This window comes from Xiphophorus hellerii, chromosome 7 (assembly GCF_003331165.1).
Source record: "Xiphophorus hellerii strain 12219 chromosome 7, Xiphophorus_hellerii-4.1, whole genome shotgun sequence".
NCBI classification, from domain to species: domain Eukaryota; kingdom Metazoa; phylum Chordata; class Actinopteri; order Cyprinodontiformes; family Poeciliidae; genus Xiphophorus; species Xiphophorus hellerii.
The window spans coordinates 28,074,682-28,095,833 of NC_045678.1; the positions used below are offsets into that span (position 1 = coordinate 28,074,682).

The 21,152-nt window shown below is 37.7% G+C and overlaps 1 protein-coding gene across 3 annotated transcripts in view; it reads right to left on the reverse strand.

Annotated features, from left to right (window-relative positions):
• The window catches only part of parp4 (poly (ADP-ribose) polymerase family, member 4), a 23,537-nt gene extending 4,112 nt beyond the window's left edge, over positions 1 to 19,425 (reverse strand). For all 3 annotated transcript variants that reach the window (XM_032567959.1, XM_032567958.1, XM_032567960.1), the window contains exons 1-32: positions 19,325 to 19,425; positions 15,566 to 15,692; positions 14,523 to 14,742; positions 14,229 to 14,280; positions 13,349 to 13,427; positions 13,173 to 13,277; positions 12,202 to 12,360; positions 11,250 to 11,387; positions 11,003 to 11,173; positions 10,102 to 10,253; positions 9,480 to 9,611; positions 9,107 to 9,205; positions 8,802 to 8,985; positions 8,562 to 8,703; positions 8,017 to 8,165; positions 7,803 to 7,934; positions 7,023 to 7,109; positions 6,790 to 6,954; positions 5,821 to 5,861; positions 5,595 to 5,676; positions 5,264 to 5,401; positions 4,968 to 5,157; positions 4,230 to 4,300; positions 3,137 to 3,324; positions 2,953 to 3,052; positions 2,140 to 2,307; positions 1,909 to 1,989; positions 1,748 to 1,828; positions 1,579 to 1,674; positions 1,399 to 1,509; positions 872 to 892; positions 666 to 689 (exon numbers count right to left, since the gene is read on the reverse strand). In XM_032567959.1, coding sequence (XP_032423850.1) covers positions 666 to 689; positions 872 to 892; positions 1,399 to 1,509; positions 1,579 to 1,674; positions 1,748 to 1,828; positions 1,909 to 1,989; positions 2,140 to 2,307; positions 2,953 to 3,052; positions 3,137 to 3,324; positions 4,230 to 4,300; positions 4,968 to 5,157; positions 5,264 to 5,401; positions 5,595 to 5,676; positions 5,821 to 5,861; positions 6,790 to 6,954; positions 7,023 to 7,109; positions 7,803 to 7,934; positions 8,017 to 8,165; positions 8,562 to 8,703; positions 8,802 to 8,985; positions 9,107 to 9,205; positions 9,480 to 9,611; positions 10,102 to 10,253; positions 11,003 to 11,173; positions 11,250 to 11,387; positions 12,202 to 12,360; positions 13,173 to 13,277; positions 13,349 to 13,427; positions 14,229 to 14,280; positions 14,523 to 14,742; positions 15,566 to 15,691 — 3,684 coding nt within the window. In that variant the 5' untranslated portion in view covers position 15,692; positions 19,325 to 19,425. The remainder of the gene's footprint in view (positions 1 to 665; positions 690 to 871; positions 893 to 1,398; positions 1,510 to 1,578; positions 1,675 to 1,747; positions 1,829 to 1,908; positions 1,990 to 2,139; positions 2,308 to 2,952; positions 3,053 to 3,136; positions 3,325 to 4,229; positions 4,301 to 4,967; positions 5,158 to 5,263; positions 5,402 to 5,594; positions 5,677 to 5,820; positions 5,862 to 6,789; positions 6,955 to 7,022; positions 7,110 to 7,802; positions 7,935 to 8,016; positions 8,166 to 8,561; positions 8,704 to 8,801; positions 8,986 to 9,106; positions 9,206 to 9,479; positions 9,612 to 10,101; positions 10,254 to 11,002; positions 11,174 to 11,249; positions 11,388 to 12,201; positions 12,361 to 13,172; positions 13,278 to 13,348; positions 13,428 to 14,228; positions 14,281 to 14,522; positions 14,743 to 15,565; positions 15,693 to 19,324) is intronic.
• Between the last annotated feature and the right edge of the window lie 1,727 nt (positions 19,426 to 21,152).

The following is a 21,152-nucleotide window of genomic DNA, read 5'->3' on the forward strand; positions in this document are numbered from 1 at the left end:
TTAATTTTCATTTCTGGGATTGGAGCTCCTCTAAATACAGTTTTGATCGAAGTTCTGCCGGAGATGAGAGTTAAAGCTCCGTCTCACAGGGGATTCCGCCAGACGTTCCCAGCAGACCCTCACAACACGTTTGGGCCTGCCAGGTCTGACCGGCTTCCTCCCCCAAAGCCGGAGTCAACTCGCCACCAGGTAGTGGTCAGTGGACAGCTCCGCACCTCTCTTCACCCGAGTGTCCAAGACATATGGCCGCAGATCCGATGAAACGATGACAAAGTCGATCATCGAACCGCGGCCTAGGGTGTCCTGGTGCCAAGTGCACATATGGACATATGAACATGGTGTTCGTTATGGACAATCCGTGACGAGCACAGAAGTCCAACAACAGAACACCGCTCAAGTTCAGATCGGAGGGGCCGTTCCTCCCAACCACACCCCTCCACGTCTCACTGTCATTGCCCACTTGAGCGTTGAAGTCCCCCAGCAGAACAAGGGAGTCCCCAGGAGGAGCACTCTCCAGTACCCCCTCTAAGGACTCCAAGAAGGGTGGGTAATCTGAACTGTTGTTCGGCCCGTAAGCACAAACGACAGTCAGGACCTGTCCCCCCACCCGTAGGCGGAGGGAGGCTACCCTCTAGAATACTAGATTTACGTGTAAAGGTTCGTACGTCGCGATCCAATTCTTCAGATAACTGTAAAAGAAACAGAAGCAGGAACAGAAAGTTCATTAGAAAGGTATGATCTGCATCTGATCACTTCAGTTGCTTCAAATTTATTGGTAGAAATCACTCTTCATCTAAAATACCAAACAGTAAGATATATTTATTCCAGCTGTAACTCTTACTTAACATTTAAGTTAAAAAATAATCAATACCTCTGCATCACAAACCACAACCTGAAAAGAAGAGAGCAGATAGAAGAAAATCAGTTACAAGGACAATAATTAACTATTTCTCACAAATATTATCCGGTTCCTGCCACAAACCTGAGGTTAGGGTATTATGAAAAGAAGAATTAACCATTACTTTAAAGTCCTTGAACCTTCCAATAATCTCCTCAGATTTCAAAGCTTTTAAATTTGTATTTTACTGTAGCAAAGACAATCAAAAATCTTAAAGAGCTGACCTAAATCTGATCATGTTTCCTTTAGCAATAAATTGCCAAGTGTCCAGAAACATTTCTCCAGTTTGGCTATAGCTGCACTGAAAACATGGGGCGTCTCACGGATCAACTCTTGGACCCTTTGTTTTCTATTCCCACCGGCAGAACAAATGTACACTTAGTTAAGTTAAAATGGAGGCTGCTGCAGCTGTAAAACAAGTATTTTAAAAATAAGCACACAGATTAAACCTCAGCGCAATGTACTCATAGTTTTGATAATTTTAACAGAAATATTTTCACTTTTTCTTTGTCCTCAGGAAGACTCCAGTTGATGTATGGCAAGAAGTCCACATCCTCCTCTGCGACCAGCTTTGGGATGTCTGTGACGCCATCATCTGCCTTCTCAGAATCCTAAAACAGGAAAAATTACTTTGGTTTGATTCATAAACAACTCTGAACATGGCATGAAAGCAAACAGACCCTCTCTTCGATGGCCACGAAGCTAGTGAACTGAGACAGTATGGAGAACTCTTTGCTCAGATCGATGATGAAGGACTTCAGCTCTGCTTTTTTACCCTGAAAACACAAAAACAGGAGTTTCAATATAGTTTAGCTCTGATTTGAGGTCAAAGGTGACACGCATGCTGACCTCGTGTTCAGCTTCGGTGATATCAAGGTTTCCATCCTCGTAGTCTCTGATCAGGGCTCTTGCTGTGAGCTTATGAAGAAACTAAAACAACAAATCAGTAGCTGAGGTTGAATGTTTTTCATATTTCAATGTGTTTATACAGATAATAAACAGAGCCTTACCGTTCCTCTGGTCTTCTGCAGCTCTGTTGTTGACACCATGGTTTGAAGCTCCTGACCACGCAAATCTCCAAGAAGAGTCGCCTGCATGAAAAATCACAAATCTGATCAATTTTTTCTTTAATCGTTAGTTGCAATCAGTTCATGATCAACTCAACTCTCCTTTGTAATTTCTCTGATCATTGATCAGCCTGGCCCAGCAGGTAAAGCAGAGAAGAAGAACCGGTTGAATACCTGAGTGCAGTGGGGCACAAAGCCGTAAACCAGCGTGTGGCAGTCGTTGAACAGAGCGTTCAGCTGCTTCGGGGCTTGAACCGGAGGAGCTCTGGGGTTGAACTGCTGCCACTTCACAGAGACGGAGCTGCAGCCGGGAGACGACATGCGCTTCACCTGGCGCTCCACCTGCAGCCACATGTTCAGGTATCAGAACGTCTCCAGTTCAACTGATAAACACTCAAATTAATCTTCATGATGAATGTTTTCCATGCAAAATGCAACATGTGGAGAACTCTACGGATGAATTAAACTCACTTTCATTTTGGGTCATATAAAGATCATGAATGTTGTCAAGGGCCAGTTGTGTATTGATAAAACCCATTCAGTTGTTAAAATATTGATAAATAGCCGTCTGTAAATTCCACAGGTACTTCATTTTATTGATCAGTTCATCCAGAATCTCGTGATTGTTTCTGTGATTTTTTGCAATCAAAATCATTGATTTTGTGTTGATTTATAATGTAGGACATTAAAAGTGACATTTTGTGACTCGCCGTATTGACCATGGTCTATAATTTCAGTGAGGCAGAAGTGTGGTCAAATTAAGAAATACTGCCACCTGCAGGTGAGAGTTTACATCACCCAACATTTTTCACCAGTCCTGCAGAGAATTTTTAATAAACTTATAATCAGTGGCAACATGGGCAACCACCCAGGGCAGTATCTTAAGGGGGGCCTCAACTGCCCACAGTCACACTGTGATTACAACTCAAACTTTTGCCCAACAGAAAAGTTGGATGCGAGTTTGTCATGTGAATTAGAAAGTCTCACCTTCTCAGCCCAGGTGTACTTCGCTTTAGAGTCAAAAAACTCATAAGCTCCGCCCCCTGCCTGAGCCAGGGCTCTCAACATGTGGCGATTGGCTGTGGAGCTGAAATGACAAACACAGCCACTTCATCTAGTTTGAACAGAAACTAAACATGAAAAAGAAGCGAGGGATGAAGACCTTCCTCACCTGAAGCCGCAGGTGAAAAGGCGACTGTGCTGGACGTTATCTCTGAGCAGCTGCAGCGTGGCCGCAGCGTTCTGGATGTGGCCGTCCGACAGCAGCAGCAAGTTTCGCACGCCGTCGGACGGCAGCAGCAGACTGAGAGCCCGGAGAGGCCGCCACAGCTCAGTGCTGCCCCCTACTGAGGAGCAGCTCTAACAGCAGACAGAAGAGAATTACTGGTAAAGTTTGGAAATATATTTTAATTCCAAGTAGAACTACAACTAATTATTATTTTAGTAATCATTTTTTATTCTTTTACATTAATCATTTATTTCATTTAACCACTTTAGTTTCGATATACAATATTGGAAATACAATAAAAGTTGGAAATAAAGAAATAATTCAATTCTTTTTTTAGTGTACGCTTGGTTATTTATAGCAAAGAATATATTTTTGTTTAATTACTACCATTAATATGTTTCTCTTTCAGCAAATTGTCTTTTTTACAGTTTGTGTACTCTAGTTTATGATTAAACAATGACTGAAATTAGTTAACAATTATTTCAATAATCGATTAATCACGATCAATACAATTAGTCGTTCAGCTTCAATTCCAAAACCAGAAATTATAAGTAAAAGGAAAAAAATAATAAAATAAAAACACATTCCCATATTCAGACTGAATATTTCTTGTTTTAGGTCAGTTAGGTTTACCAAAATTATTAATATTTATGAATATCCCTCCATTTAACTCAAATATTTTGAACTTTGAACTTGCAAAGCCATGACATCATCATCTAAATGCTCAAGTTTTAGATTTTTAAAATAATTTACAAACCAAATAATCTGAAAATAATAATACAAAGTAACCTAAAATATAAATATTTGTGTCTGATTTAATGACGGGCTATAAAATTTTGATTTTTATGCAATTCATATAAATATTTGGTTTCAACGTTAGTTTGAAATATAGCTAATCATTGCAAATAAAACCAGTGCATTTTTTAAAAAAGAAATAAAGATGCTAAAAATAAAAACCTTTAAAAATAAGGCATGAATTTGTAAAACTTTTAGCATTTTCTCCAAATAAAAACATTGCTAATGAGTCTGAACTCACCTTGATGAACTTCTTGGCTTCAGCTTGAACCTTGTTGAGTTTCTGGGTCGTCAGGAAAGCTTCTGTGTGATCTGAAAACCAAAAACAAGACAAATCAAAGAACAAAGCCAGGCTGATGGAGAGAAGATGGTGGATGCTCCTGAATATAGTAACCAAATAAAGCAACACAAGTTTTAAATCAAGAGGTGAAAAGTAAGACGCAGAAATTAACTGGAGGGAATTAAGATATTTCAGTACTATTATCAAATATAGTCTGTACTTTCCTACCGAGTCATTTTAGCAGCTTACAGGACAATTTCAAGGACCCAACAGGGTCCTTTTTGCAACTTTTAAATTATTTACAGGAGACTTTTAGAAAGTGCACTTTGTATGTTAAAGTTTACATGAAATTCTCCCAGAGATTCTTGAAAAAAGTGACCCTTAACTTCACGGAAAGTAACCTCCAAGTTCATGGAAAGTAACCTGCAAGTTCGAGAATAGAAATCTAGAAGTCTTAGGAAAGAAGTCTCAGGTGAAAGAGAGTAACATGTAATTTCTTGGAAAGTGCCCTGCAAGTTCAAGAAAAGTAACTTGTATGATGGAAAGTAACTGGTGTGTTTCTGGAAATCAGAGTGCAAGTTTGGGAAAAATCTGTGAAACGTACAGCTGTTTGAGGATTTGATTTGGTTGTTTTAAATAATATCCAAAATAAAACAATGAGTTATTGTATTCTAATCAGTTCTCTGCTCTTATACCAACCTGTTCCAAACAAAACGATGTTGATTTTGACGTCGTTCTTCAGGTTCTTTAAAACCTGCAAGGCGATTTTCTGGGCCAGCTGGAACGATTCCCCCTTCATGGACTCAGACGTGTCCAGCAAAAGAACAACTTCACTGCCTTCAGAGCTGGAGTCAAACTCAAAGTTTGGGTAGAAAACCAGCATGCAGGCCTGCAGCAAAGTAGAGGGTTAATTCACTTAGTGTGGAGTGCCACAGGGTTCAGTACCGGGACTCTCTGAAAACAGATTGGTGTGGAAGAGGGAACGACAAACAGACCTGGCTGTTCTTGTCTGGGTGTTTCTCCACCCACATTCTGGGAAGATGAACCTCAGAGAGAGTGACAGACATCTGGAAACCATCTGACCCCATGACCTGACCCGGCAGAACACTGATCACTGCCTTACAGTCAGTCCTCTGGAAAACAAAATACAAACAAAATGAATTACCTAAAAATAAGAAACAGGTAAACAGTAAAGTTTCACCTCCAAATAACAAGTTTTAGATCCTAAACTATAAAAATACTAAACATGAACCCAGAAAAACAGATTAACTTGCAAATTATGTAACAATATGCAGACGATATGATTGTTTTTATTAAAAACGGCACCTTAATTTTGACTTGATGGGTGATGCAGGTCAGGCTAGAGATCTCAAAGGGCATCTCCACCGACATGTCCAACGTAAACTCTCTGAAGACCAAAAAGAGCAACAGTCCATTTCTTCACATTTACTTAACCAAACAAAAAGGTTGAAGGTTAAATAATCCAAATCCAATAAGAAAACAGATCAGCAACATCATGAGTTTAAAAAAAACTAAATTCAATTATTCTCACCTCGCTGATTCGTTGGCCACACAAACCTTCTCCACAGAGACCTGGTGGGTCAGAGAGCACATAAAACGATCTCCGATTAACAATATCAAGGTTTTAATGTAAAATTATTCCTAAATTGACTAAATAAAATGATAGTAATATCCATTCCTTTTTAGAAATAAATCACATTTACACTTAAAATTTTTAAGACCCAGGAGAATAAAAAACAAATTACAAGGCATTTTCATGTCCTTTGCTTATTCTTTACTGTTGTGTAACTGAATTTATGTCCTCAAGTTTCTCAAAACTTCAAGGAAAAAGAGTTGAGTTTCTGAGAAGAGATCAAATCTAGTCAAAACAATGTAGGTTAGTTCAAACCGCCCCACTGGAAATTGCTCAAAAAAGAAAACAGGAGGTGATTAGACTCTTTGTAACACAATGATGCATAAATCATGTTGCTGCCCTGGGATTTCTGTTTTACAGCGTACTACATAGTGAGACTTGACTAATCATTGACAACTTCACGTTCGACGGATATAGGTCTCGTGTGACGTCACACTTCCGGAACTTTGTAACTGGCAGCCATCTTGGTAGGTATCCGTAACTAACTGTCATGATAGTTGTTATAAAGTTGCTATGACAACAACAAAAAAGCCACAAGCTAAGAATTAGCTCTTGACTCGTTCCTATCTAACTTATAAACAATATAAGTACATTGCAACTATTACTCTATTTTTGAGTAATAGTTGCAATGTACTCTATTTTTCGCACTACGCTTGCCTACCAAGATGGCGGTTGAGGGGCAGGATCACTTCCAGTTCAGACTTGTGGGAACGATGTATTCTAGATAAGTGCAACAACACATCATTCTATTAAGTTTTGTGCTTTGCTGCCACACAATGGCAACTATTTTGAAAGAATTTTCCTCAAACTTTTCTAAAAGCCCATCAAATATTAGCCCCGTCTCTGAGTACAGGCTCCGCCCCTTACTTGTGTGGTCTGGTTGAGCGCAGCGCTTTCCTGCCATGGAGCCACGCTACCCGGCAGGGAGAACAGGATGCTCCCGTCTCTGACCACCAGCTCTGACACAAAGGTCACCTTAATGAGGACAGTGGCACCAGGCGGCAGGTTGCCCACGCTGATGGTGAACACATCCTGCAGAGAAGAACCAATCAGAAAGACTGGGATACGTTCCTGAAAACATCAGATGTTCTTGGACATACAGGAGCGTCCTGGTCCATGAGGTACGCTCCGTGGCCTTTGGCTATCGCCTGTTTGTACTCCTTACGAGCCGTCTCCTTCTCCTTCACCTGAAAACAGTAGCAGAACAGTCAAATTAAAAAGCAACCTGGGCTGCCATTGGACCTCCATTCTACACCACATGGATGCAGTAAGTGATACAAAAGAGGCCAAACCAAAGTGAGCAAGAACCAAATGCTGAGTTCATATACTCTAAAAGTTGCACATTATTTTTTGTAGGCAGACATTGGTGATTGGTTTCATAATATTATTTTCTTTTAAAAAAAAACTTTTTTTGAGAAGGAGTTTCAATTAGGACTTCTACTAACAAATATTTTTGCATTCTGATGATCATTACATAAATTCTGCAAATTGTACAAAATCTGAAATACATTAAAAATACAAATAATTAAATTATTTTACTTTCTGTCCCAAAATGCAGTAACAGCATTATTTTAGTGAAGATTTGATCATTTGTAGCAAATAATGCATCTTGTTATCATATCTCCTACACCAACATCTTTTTAACAATATGGCCAGAAAAAGATTTAAAGAGGAGCAGCAAAACCAAATGAGATGGATTAGCTATGCATGTCAAAAAAACTTATGAAATAACTTGTAATAAAATGTTTTTCAGTCTGAAATGAATCAATTGATTGACATAAGACCAAATTGATCCATTGTCAGTGCTGTCCAGTTGCTTTCTAAATTAGGTTGCATTTTGTTTTGTGAAATATTTATCTAAATATTTCGCTTCAGATTACCTCTCCCACCACGTGCTTCCCATTGATGAAAGCTTCAAATCCGCACACGGCAGCTGAGTCGTCCAGCGGGAAGACGTACTTCGCCTCAATGGGCACTGAGCTCTGATTGGTGTATTTCTGGAAGATGATGACCTGACAGAGGAAAAAATCTGAATCAGATCCAGAACCAGGATTAACGCGTCACCAAGCTGATCCAGGTGCTTCTCTTTCCGACCTGGGAGAGCAGATCCATCAGTTTGCACTTTACATGGACGGCCTGCAGGGGGAGCTGCTGGCCTGAACTGTCCAACAGTCCAGCTTTAACGTCCTCCAGAGGGTTCTTCACATTTTCTAGATCTTCTTCTACATGTTCTGAAGTGAGACCTGAGACAGAGTGGCTTGTCAGATGGGAATGTGTTTGAAAGCAGAAACCACACAGAAGCTTTTTATTTTATTTTTATTAAAACTTAGTTTATGAAATCACTAGATTTAATTTTTAATTACATTATTTTTCCAGAAGCTGGATGGATTACTAATTATCTCAGGTCAATGCTTGCTATTAACCCACAGCAGAAATACACTAAGGCGTCTTAATTACTAAATTCTTTATAGATACATGGTTACTGCAACATTCACTTAAATCAGGGGTGTCCAAAGTGCGGCGCAGGTGCCTTTTGTGGCTCTCTGAATGGTTTTGAGTGGCTCCTCTATCAAAATTCTTGTAGAGTAGCAACAAAAATATGCTATCATGGCGACATATTGCCAGTATCTGCAGCTCACCTGGGTTCTTGGCAGACTCAATGGGTTCTGCAGTCAGGTTGATGTCCGGACTGAAAGTCTTCTGCTCGTCTCCTTCCTTTCTGAACTGAACTACATATTTTATCTTCACTTGGTCAATAGAGTAAACCACATACTCGTCATCCTGCAGCGCAGTCAGAAAACAGCAATCAGTTTCCTCAAGGTGCAGCAGAACTTTAACATGCTGAACATGCGATGGATATGCAGCTCTTCTGTTCCCACCTCAAAATCAGATGTAGTTTTCTTGGTTCGTCTGACTCCATGAACGCTGTGGTAGCCTTCAGGAGCCTTGGTAAGAGTCTGGTCTCTCTTATAGAGATCCTTACTAACTCCCAGAGCCACATCGCAGACCAGCAGGAGGCGCGATCCGTCTGTTTCACTGGGTTTGGCGTACTTCAGACTGGTGCTGAGAAAACAGAGAGAGCCTAGAGCACAGCAGGCAAACCAGAACATCTGAAACTGTTCTAACGTCGTTGTTTTCACACCAATAAACATGCAAGATGGATGAAGTTTGTTTACAAACCAACCTCAAAGCATCACCAAAGTAAATCCCGCTGCCAAGGTTCCCGACGTCCGTTCTCGTAATCCCATGATGCTCCACTCCCACATGGGGAAGCAGCAGACCTCTGAGGAACCAGATAGAGGGTCAAACTCGTGTTTTCACACATACATGAAACAAACGATGCCAAAATTAACTGTAGCATCGTTAACTAACTAAGCATAAGCGTTAGTTCTGTTAAAGCTCTAAACCAACACTGCATTTAGTGGAAGCTAATGTTAAAGCGCTACACCAATCTCATATTTGGTGGAAACTAATGTCAAAACATAAACGTAAAACCTTATAAATAAATAAATAAAATGATATAGTTTAATATTTTTTTAGCTCTGCCCACTGCTCACCTGGACATGATTCCTACAAAGTTGCTGGGGCTGGATGAATGGAGGAGGGGTTTAACGTTCCCGATCTCGCTCTGAAACGTTTGAAGCTCCACCGCTCTGTTGACCCGCATGATCTGCTGGATCTGCACCGACCTGAAGACACACAGAGATGTTTGTTGTCTTGTTTCCAAAAAGGTTTATGTTGAGGATCTGTACCTTTATTTATTATTAATTTGATAACTTGGCTGCAGGTTTGTGTATGTGTGTAAATAGGTATATATTATTTATGTATATATGCAGGTAGATGCGTATGTATATATGTGTGTGTGTGTATGTATTACTTTCATCTGGTTCAGGAAATATTATTACAACTATTATTATTATTGGGTTTTTTTTTGGAAAGGACACTGGAAAGAGGAAGACTATGTATGCTATGAATTAATGAATGGAAAAGGGGTATCATTAGATAAGTTAAACTTTATCATACTCCTTTTCAGACTCAGTCACTGAATAAGTGGAGTATTTACATGTACTTGAGTATGTAAATTTGATAGTAAGGTATTGTATTTACACTTAGAAATATGAAAGTTTTTATTATTATTATTATGTTTTCTTGGTGGAATATTTGTCTGAAATAAATTACCTGTCAGCCAGCAGGGCGGCGACGTTCTGAAACACTGAGCTGCTGCGGGGAATGGCTTCGATGTGGCAGCGAAGAGCGCGGTACTTCCCCACGGAGGACGGCTTCGGGTCGTTCAAGGTCATCTCGCTCACATTCAGAACATCCCGGATTAACTGCAGGAAAATCAATCAATCAAGTTAGCCAAGCATTGGGGGCCTGCAGGGGGCGCTAGCTAGAAAGATGGAGGGAAGAGGAGAAAAACAATTTGCTGCGATAAATATTAAATAAGTCACAGTAATAAATAAATTAATTAATTAATTGACTGACAAATTGAAATAAGCCCAATAATTTCTATTTGCATAAATTATTATTTTTCTCTCATTCAACCAAAATCTGGGTGACAAAAATGAGATTTTAGTTGTCTTAGGGCCTCCAGTCACTGCAAAATCTGTTGGACAGTTTATCGTCCAACAAGATTTGTTATCATGACAGGCTTGATATTAAATATTAATTATTTTCTTATAATAAAAAGAGGGGATTGTGGTAAACAATTTTATTTTTTACTCCACCATAGTTGCCCTTTGTCACTGATTCAGCATCTTTGAATGCCTTGCAAAGTGCTTTATAAATGGCTTTTTATCAGGTAATGTATGACACAGACATCATATTAATAATGTTATAGAATATTATCTGATAATAAAACTGTCCACTACACAACTCGTGGCCAACTAAAATCCAAGGACATGAGGCAGCATTTAGATTAAACAAATGTAAAAGTTATTAAATAGAAAGAAAAATACTTTCTAATGTTGATGTGTCTTTACGTATTTTGTAGCATATTCAGCCAGAAGCTAATGCTAATCAAAGTGTTTGGGAATCTCTGGTGTAAAAATCCCCCCATAAAGCTGTGCGTTAGCGGTACCTGACAGAGATCCAGCTTCTGAGACAGAAACCTGGCTGTAGGTGACTGAGGTCTGGGCTCCCGGTGAGGCAGCAGGGTGAAAACCTCGTCCAGGAGGGACGACGCCTCTTCCTCGTTTCCCTCCTTCAGTTTCCTCTGAGCCTGAAGCAGAAGGCCTTCAGCTCTGCTCACCTGAAATAGCAACAGCTTCATCAGGACGGAGCCTCGAATCTGACCCTGATTTGCCTGCAGATCAGTGCAAACCCACATCGTTCAGGCTGAGTCTGGAGATGGGGACTCTGAGGATGTTTCCAAGGCAACCGAGAGCTTCAGTCCACAGCAGCTCCACAAACGCCGCCACGTCTGGGGACAACTCATCGGAGTTCAGTTTCTCCTCCAGCAGCAGCTGAAGGTCATTCAGAGAGAAGATCAGAAACATCAAGGTCAGCAGGTGATTAAAGGTGACCTATTATGCTTCCTGGAACAGGTTAGGATCATACAAAACATGTTCATTACACTTTAATGCGCAAAATCGTTCTGTGAAAATGAGATTTTAGTTGTCTTAGGGCCTCCTGTCACTTTAAATCCAAAGAATCTGCTGCTGACCACATCCCCCAACTCAACATTTACACTCAAACAGGAAATTGGCTGCAAACAGATGCACAATTATTCAACCATACATCTTTGAAAAGCAGAAGTGGAGCCTCCTACACAACCAACAGGAATGCGGCAATAGTTTCTGGTCAACAGCAAATTCTTGTCTTTTTCATCAGCCATTGTACAGAACACACAGCAATGAAACCAGCTGACCAAATGTGCTGGAGGTTCTCTTGGGTTGCTAGGTGACAGGAGGAACTCTGATGGGGTTGCTAGGTAATGAGCAGCACCTGCTGATTTGTGACTATATAGTCAGAAGCTTTTTGAAATGCCTCATTTTCAAGACACCAAAAAACATTAACTCATTGCCAAAAAACTGATTTTTGTAACACTTAGAAGCAGTTTAGACCCAAGTGCAAGAGCAAAAATGTGCAAAATGTGATTTGCACAATGTTGTACATTTAGGCTAATACTGCCGATATGGCTGATAACCGATTTAAATTATGTGTCATGGTTGTTTGAAAAAGCAGGGAGAGGAGGAACTGAATGTTGTTCACCCAGGGCACCTAACAGGCTAGGACTCCCCCTGCACAATGCCACATGTGATGCAGCGTGTATCAGACCTGCTGCAGGGGAGCAGAGCCCAGGTGTGGCGCCTCAGCAGGTAAGCTGCTCATCCTCTGCAGCTCAGAGCGATCCAGTTCTTCACTCAGCGCCTTGTAAACGTCCAGAGCTTCTTCTGAAGTGGACAGGAACACCAGCCGATCCATCACAGCTGTCTTCTGTTGGAAAAACCATTTAAGACTGTTTTGTTCCAAAATGATTTTAAGGAAAATCCAGGAGACAAAAAGCAGAAACATTTAAGAAATAAGTCAGGAACTTCTGATCTGAGTCAGCTTTTACTAAAAAACTGTTTCAAAGACACCAAATATTTGGATCATTATGCATCTGTTGTACTGGAACACTGAAATGAGGAGAAAAATGTATCATTTTATTACATATGCAGGATTAAAACAGCCATTACCTTATCCAAATGTCAAATTTCTTTGTTTTAAAATCCTATTGCAAATATTAATTTTGCACACATGAGCCCTGACAGTATGATGGAGAATTAGGATCATGAGAACAAATAAAACAATACGATATTGAGAATAAAGCCATAGAATAACAAGAATAAAGTCAAAATAATAAGAAAATAGAGTAATACAAGAAGAAAGTCAAAATAGTTCAAGAATAATTCATAGTAATACCAGAATAAAGTCATATTTTTAGAATAAAGTTGTAGTATTACAAGAATAAAGTCATAGTATTATCACTGTGTGGTGGTAATTTTATGACTTTATTCTTTTATTTTTATTTATTCTTTACTTTCTTAGCACGGCCCAAATCCTCCGTCGTACTGACTGAGCAGAGCTCATCTGACGACTTAATGGTTTCATATATAAACATAATATAATGTATAATCTTTAAATATGTCTTAATGGTTTCATACATAAACATAATATAATGTATAATCTTTAAATATGTCTTAATGGTTTCATACATAAACATAATATAATGTATAATCTTTAAATATGTCTTAATGGTTTCATACCTTCGACACCACGTCGTCCTTCAGGTATCTGGCCACACGATAGCGCCGTCCCTGCTCACCTTTGGCGCTCTGCAGCTCCAACACGCAAAACCTGCTGCCGTTCTCCTGCAGACAAACCTCCATCAGTACGAATCCCAGCTTCAAAACAGAAATGGAGGATAAAACGTCTCCCTCACCTGTCCGAAAACGGAGTACTTCGCCACCTGGAAATCATCGGGGAATGCTGGGAGAGCAGAATCCGACTCTTTGTAGATTCTGGGTAAAATAATGAGTTGAGGGTTAAATGACAGTTTTCATTTCTTGCTAATTATTTACTAGAAACTCTGGGTGACCAATTCCAGCCTCAATATCGGTAGTTTGATCTGCAGTGTCTAATAAGTTAACAAGAGAGCTCACCGTCGCCCTGTGTGGAGGAAACTACCGCAGAAGACAGGATCAACGTTAGCTCCGCCCACTAGCTAACGACGGCTAACGCTCGTTAAATTAGAGAGATTTCAGACCAAACTAGAGATATAGAAGTCATTTTCCTCACCTAGAGTTTGTGGTAAATAAACTGAAACAATTTAATTATACTATTGAAGTTATTTTTTGCACTTTCCGGCGAAAATGTTGACTTTAGAATCATAGCTAACTCTGAATAATTTCTATTTTCTTGCTGTTTCAAGCAGCCAATCAGACTTCAGGGTTTCTATTTAAATCGCTTCACTTCCGCTAAGTGAGTAAGATGGCGCAGGTTGACAGTTTAATTTAAACATTAAAAAATTATTAAATAATAAAACAACTATTAAAACACTTATTTAAGGGACATATAATTAATTCTATATTTAATCATTTATTTCCAGTTTAAAAAAATAACGATGCATTAAAATAATAATTTTATTAGTTATTTAATTATTATTATTTCACTCTCCAAATCTCCTTTAACCCAGGACGTCTATAGCCTTTATTGTAGCTTTCAACCTAAATCTCCCCTGTGAAAGTCAGATAAAAAGACTTAAATTCAGATTAAGTCAGAAGTTTGGATGATGATGATGATGATGATGATGATGATCCCACCTGAACTTCTGATTGTTTTTTTCAACAGCTGGTCCCTCTGATGAGGTCGGACCTTCAGAAACAACAATAGACACAGAAACACATTATTATTCCAAGTCTTAACTACAATCTGCAGGTTTTTAGACAAAGATTGTTCAATAAAAATGCTATGGTCAGGTCCAAAACACAACATCTTTCTCTTAGACTGAGGAAGGAAAAATATCAGAAAATTAAATTCCTGTCCGTCTCTAAACCTTCACAAATGATTGTACTACTTGTAGCCCTTCTACAATATCTTTGTACATGTTTTGAGACCTTTATAAGTTAGTGGAGCTCTCTGCGGTGACTTCCAGGGAGGAGGAGGATCTAGAGATGATGAAGTGTCCATCTTGTACTCGTCCAAAGACAGAAGAACGCCTCTCTCCACACATTTATACAGATAATCAAAGCCGACCACCGGCGTCTGGTTCTTCTGGATGCTGCGCAGCCTGTTGGAGCTCAGGTTGGACAAGTCGGAGGTCACCACCAGAGAGCACTGTGGGAAATGTAGGCAAAAATGTGACACTGAATTTCTAAATTTAAAGTAATTGGTTAATAAATCCATTTTGGTACAAAGCTCTCAATAAGTATTGAAATGGATATCATAAATACAGAACATTTTTATCTCAGCATGCTAAGCTGCAGTGTAAATTTTAAATAATAAATAAGTTAATATTCTAATTTTACTTCATATTTTTGCAAACCACAACTAAGAGCCAAACTAAAGGCTGTGAAACGGGTCAAGAAACCAGCTACTAAGCGTACAGTCAAACGCTACCAAGTGTACAGCTACAGCTTCTAAATGTGAAGCTAACAGCTAGTAAGTGTAAACCTTAAAGCTACTAGATGTTTAAGAGATGCATTAAGAGTAAGACTCACAAATACTAAGAGCAAAGCTAACAGTTACTAAGCATAAAGCTAACAGTCATTAAGTGTAAACCCGTTAAAGGTGAAGCTAAGCACAAAATGTAAAGCTGACAGCTATAATAAATAACCAGATATTGTAGGTTTACCAAGAGTAAAGCTAAAAGCTACTAAATGTAAAGATAATAGCTACTAGTAACAGCCATCAATCCAGACATTGTTATCCTATTAGCTACTAAATTTAAAGCTAATAGCTAAGCAGAGTGTGCAATTTAAAGTCAAGATAACATAAGCTAGCAGTTACTAAAGCTTTAGATATTTGAACAACTGAAGCTAACCACTTTTCAGAGTCTGGTTTATTACCTATAAATCTTGTATTATCTGGTTTATTAACACTGTTAAAGATTGTCAACAAAGGTTTACCAAAACGCTCAGGTAAAAATGGATTTTCCCACCTGTTTGTTGACTATGAAAGAAATGCTGCCTCCATTCAATGTCACTATTGATTTCAGCTTCTTCTTCTCCTTGAAAGGCAAGTTTTTGAGCTCCAGAAGAACTGAACAGTTGTCAAACACACCCATACTGCCCAAAGAGAAGAAAAAAACAAACAATAGTTAAACTCAAACAAGAAACAGATCTCCAACTTTTCCAGTCCTCTAATCATACAGTCAGGAATCCAGACTCACCTGCCCTTCACAAACTATATCAGGTGTCAACTTTCCAAATGAACTCTACAGGTAAGTATTATTAGTCCTTTATTATTTTCAATAATGATTAATGATGTTTTTACAAAAGTAGATCAGGATGTCATGCAGTTATTTGCTGATGACAGAGCTTTGTGGAGAAAGGTGAAAAATGTAAGATTAGTGTATGAGAAAATACAGAATGCTATTAAGTCTGTTGAAAATTGGGCTTATAACTGGGGAGTTAAATTCTCAGTAGGTAAAACAAAGACTGTCGTATTCAGTAGGAAGAAAATTCAGGAAATTGATTTAAAAATGTATGGAGAAAAAATAGAAAAAGTGAGTAAACTTGGTTTTTTAGGAATCATGTTTGACTCCAAGCTTTTATGGGGTGATCATGTAAAGTATATTGAAGGGAAATGTAAAAAAGTTATAAATATAATGAGGTGTTTAACAGGATTAGATTGGGGCGCAAATAAAATAAAATTAAAAAAGATTTATGTTGCCTTGATCACATCAGTGTTGGATTACGGATGTGTAGTTTATAGGCAGGCTGCAAAAACAGTGATTAGTAAATTAGAAGTAATTCAGAATCAAGCTTTGAGATTATGCTGTGGAGCTTTGAAGACATCTCCATCTTTGGCAGTGCAAGTTGAAATGCGGGAGATTCCTTTATATTTAAGACAAAAGCAAATTATGCTGAATTATTGGGTGAGTTTGCAGGGACATAAAGAGGAGAATAATCCAGCAGTAAGAAACCTGAGACCTTGCTGGGAGAGCGGAAAAGCTAAAATAGACTGTTTTGCATGGGCAGCAGATAAAAGTATTAGGGAAAAAGGTATACAGGGAAAGAGATACGGTGCTACTGTGCCTTATCCAAGTACACCTTTCTGGTTATTTCCATATGCAAATGTTGATCTAGAAGTTTATAAAGAAATGCAGGTTAATAAAGATAGTAACTGGGTAAGTTTTGTAAATGACAGAATTAAGAATATGTATAAATCTTTTATAATTATATATACAGATGGTTCAAAAGATTTAGTTTCAAATAAAACAGGATTTGCTTATGCTATTCCTGAACTAGGTATATTTATGAAACAAAGAACATTTGACCATTTAGCGATACTGATGGCCTTACAGTGGGTAGAGCAAAATAAAATTGAAAAATTCTTATATGTTCATATTCATTATCATCACTAATGTCTATTTTAAATGTCTCATCTGAAAGTGGTATGGAGTTGGTATACAAAATTTATGAAGTTATATTTAGAATGACACAAACTCAAATAAAGATTAGGTTTATGTGGATACCAGCTCATAAAGATATAGAAGGGAATGAAATGGCAGATCATTTAGCTAAGGTGTCTTTAAAACAAAGTAGAATTATGGAAATAGCCTATTGTAAATCTGAAATAAAATCAATTATTGAGCTCAAAATTAAATCCGAATGGCAACAATTGTGGGAGGAAGGAACTAAAGGTCGTCATTTATTTCATATACAAAAGAAAGTAGGGAATACGGAAATAATAGGAGAAAATCGAAAAGAACAAGTAGTAATGACAAGATTGCGGCTTCGACATACTGGATTAAATAAAACTTTGCATTTAATAGGTAAACATCCAACAGGTAGTTGTGAGTGTGGTATGGATATGGAAACAGTAGAACATGTAATAATTCATTGTGAAAAATATACAGTAAGTAGAGAGAAGATAAAACAAGAAATTAGAAAATATGATATAGAGACATTAAAACTTAATAAGATATAAATTAAACATAAAATAAATAAAGCAGTTGTTAATTTTTTGAAGAAAACAGGATTATATATAAGAATTTAGATTAAAGGGAGATACTCTGGTCCACACTCCAGCATAGTAGATGGCAATAATACATCTTAACGTTAGATGTCACCCGCCAGTAAAAATCACAAAGAACTTTCTAAATAGTAAAACTAGAAGACAAGGCCTGTAAATCCTCAATAGAAAACTTGATATAGAAATAAGAACATCAAAATAAGAGTGGGCAATATGGACTGAAAGTTTATTATATTTTGTGGTATTGTGAAAACGACAAAAGTAACAATAAGATCTATTAATTAATTAAACTAAATCCCAAAAATGTGGACTGCTTTTTTATAAAACATCATTAAAACAAGAATGATGTTAACATGACCAAAATTCTTGTCAGGATAAGAAATTCATAAAGATAAAAGATACAATAAATCCCAAACAGGAAAAATAATAAAACTATAATCAATATCCCACAGCATCTTTTAGAAACAAACTATGCATCTGAAAAGTTTTCACAGCGCTTCACTTTATCCACATTTTATGCTACAGAATTATTACAAATTGTAATAAATTAATTAGGGACATATCAGCACTAACATTGGTAACTGCCGATATTAGTAACTTGTTAACATATCAGTATCGGTCAGATAAATAAAACTGGGCTGATATGAACAACCAAAATTTATTTCCACCTTGTTTCCGTTTATTTCTGGAGTACCTGCGTTTTCTTTACAAATGTGCGCAAAACTTTGTTGCTGTTCTGCTAATGTTGAAAAAAAAACCAACAACACAATTTTGCAATTTTGTAATTGCGGTGTCTCCATTAAATAAACGCAACTAAAATCCCATCTGAATAAATTTATTCACGCTAAAAGTAATTAAAAAACATGGCGCTCCATAATCCTCCTACCACTTTCTGTCATTGTCTTCTTTGTGATTTCTCCCAGTAGCAACATCTGATTGTTGATAATGTCACTTATGTGATGCAAAAAAGTGTGAATGAGAAATAAACCAATTTTGATAAGGCTAAAAAACGACCTCATCCTCGTGCCAAAACCTATCAAAAAACTTTTTTTTTGTCCAAAATTGACAAGTTTTCATTAAGTTAATCTATTTTTTAAATGCCAAATTGCCCATTTATATGCTATATCTGCATGAAGCAACTGTGCTGTATGAGATAAATTTGTATTGTCTTTGAATTGCAGTTGGGGGCCGCAAAAAAACAGTCCAAAAGCCACCAATGACCCGCGGGCCGCACTTTGGAAACCCCTTCACTAAACTCTTGAAAAGCAATTGATTCAAAAATAATTGTGTTTTTATTGGTGCATGATGAACACCAGAAGACAGTTTAACCTTTTAGAGAAACAAAACAACTTAACTAGCGTTAAACTAAACATTTAAGGGTCATAATAAATAAACAGCAGATAAAATCTAATCTTTAATAAACTAATTCTTTATTAACTCCTCGTGTTGTTAACAAACACGGGAGTGAAGCTGCAACACCGAACGGAATCTCTCCTGCAAAACACCTGAATCTGAAAACAAGAATCAGGTGAAATCACGGAAATAAAAAACGATTTTCTTCGCTATTTCTGCAGCTTATTGATAAAATGCCAGATAGTTTTTAATCTTAAAGTAGGACGATCTAAAGTTTCCCACTGCGACATAAACAATTAAAACACATTTATTTAATTTTAGCTAACATTAAAGCTCAGAGAATGAGTCTTTGGGTTGAGTTATTTACCTGACTTGACGAAAGAGTTCAGACAATTTTATTTCCGGAGAAATTTCTGCTCCGGTTGTTCGGAAAGACAACAAGGTAAAGGCAGCGACACAGACGGCTACATCCGGTTGAAAAGACTTCAAAATAAAAGCCCCGAAGAAAGGGACGATTTAATAACCGAAATCTCAGTTCAACTGAAAAACATTAATAAACAAAAGTTGGGGCCAAACCGTACCATCAAAAATCAGAAGTACATTTAAACACAAAATTTTTATTATTTTTATTCAAATTGAAAAAAACTACTTTAACTTATTTTCGTTTTTAAATTGAACAATTCATATTTTATGCCACTCATGAATCATGGTTGAGGGCTGTAAATGGCCCCTGCAACGCACTGTAAACACCCCGGCTACTAATTTTGTTCAGAACCGTCAGAAAGTTGCATAATGGACCCACATAATTGAATTAGCTTTAAATTAATTCAGATTTACTTACAAAACATTGTTTTTATCTGTAATGGTCTAGCTTCCAACATTTTCTTTAAAAAAGGCAAAGAAACTGTTTATTTCAAGGTAAAAGTATTAGATTTATTTATCAACATGTAAATTTTTTTATTATTTCAAGTAAATCGTCATCAGAAAATCACAACAAAAAGCACTTGGCTGGTTGTTGAAACAAACATTTGCTGCTTTGTTTTTCATATGGTTTTGTTTTTACTGCGTAAAATAAAAGTAGTTAACTTAAAAACGTGTAAATGAAAACCTGACTTTCCTGACAGGAAGTGACCTCACCTTCGCTTACTGTAGCGTTACAGGTAATCAGCTGATTTCCTGCTTTGGTGCAGGACTTCCAGTTATTGGCGTGGAGCTGGAGCTCCATGCTGCCCCCAGTGGAAGAGAAGCGCAAGAACACACAGCTGTTTTCTAATCACGGCAATCAGATGGAAATTAGTCTTTATTTCATCCTTTTACTTTTTTTAACATTGATCTGTTGTGTTCACGTCTGCATCTTTGGATTGTAAATCAGTGGGATGTATTTGGTAAAACATTTAAACAAAGATAAATTAAAAATGTTCCATATTTATTTGAAAAAGACAGAACAAGCTGTTAATCTCTTCTACATGTAAGGAACTTATTTAGCCGTTACCATTTCCCCTCAATTTGCTGGAAAATTCATTTGACCAATTACAAACATTGCCTCATAAACTTGTACCAATATGCAATATGAAAACTTATGACATTAAAGAACCAGATTTTAGATAGTTTCCAGTCAAACACAAATGCAGTCTACGTTTTCTTATATTTTTATTTGTAAAAAGAATTAACACCACGTTTTATATTCTTTCTTGTTTACAACTGTGCACCACTTTGTATTAATCAGTCATAAAAACACCAGAAGAAATGATTTCAAAGGGTATGAATACTTAAAACGTTTACTTAAACGTAAACAATTAATCCTCCAGAAATGTCGAGACCTTTGACTGATGCATGATTAATTTTCCACACACAAACAGTCACACAATGCCACATGTGGTGCAGCGTGTATCAGACCTGCTCCAGAGGGGCAGAGCCCAGGTGTGGGGCCTCAGCAGGTAAGCTGCTCATCTTCTGCAGCTCAGAGCGCTCCAGTTCTTCACTCGGCGCCTTGTAAACGTCCAGAGCTTCTTCTGAAGTGGACAGGAACACCAGCTGATCCATCACAGCTGTCTTCTGTAGGAAAAACCTACAGATTTGTTTTGTTGTAGATTTGTTTTGTTCCAACATGATTTTAAGAAGAATTTGGGAGACAAAAAGCAGAAACATTAAAGGAATAAGGCCTGGCGACCTGTCCAGGTTGTACCCCGCCTCTC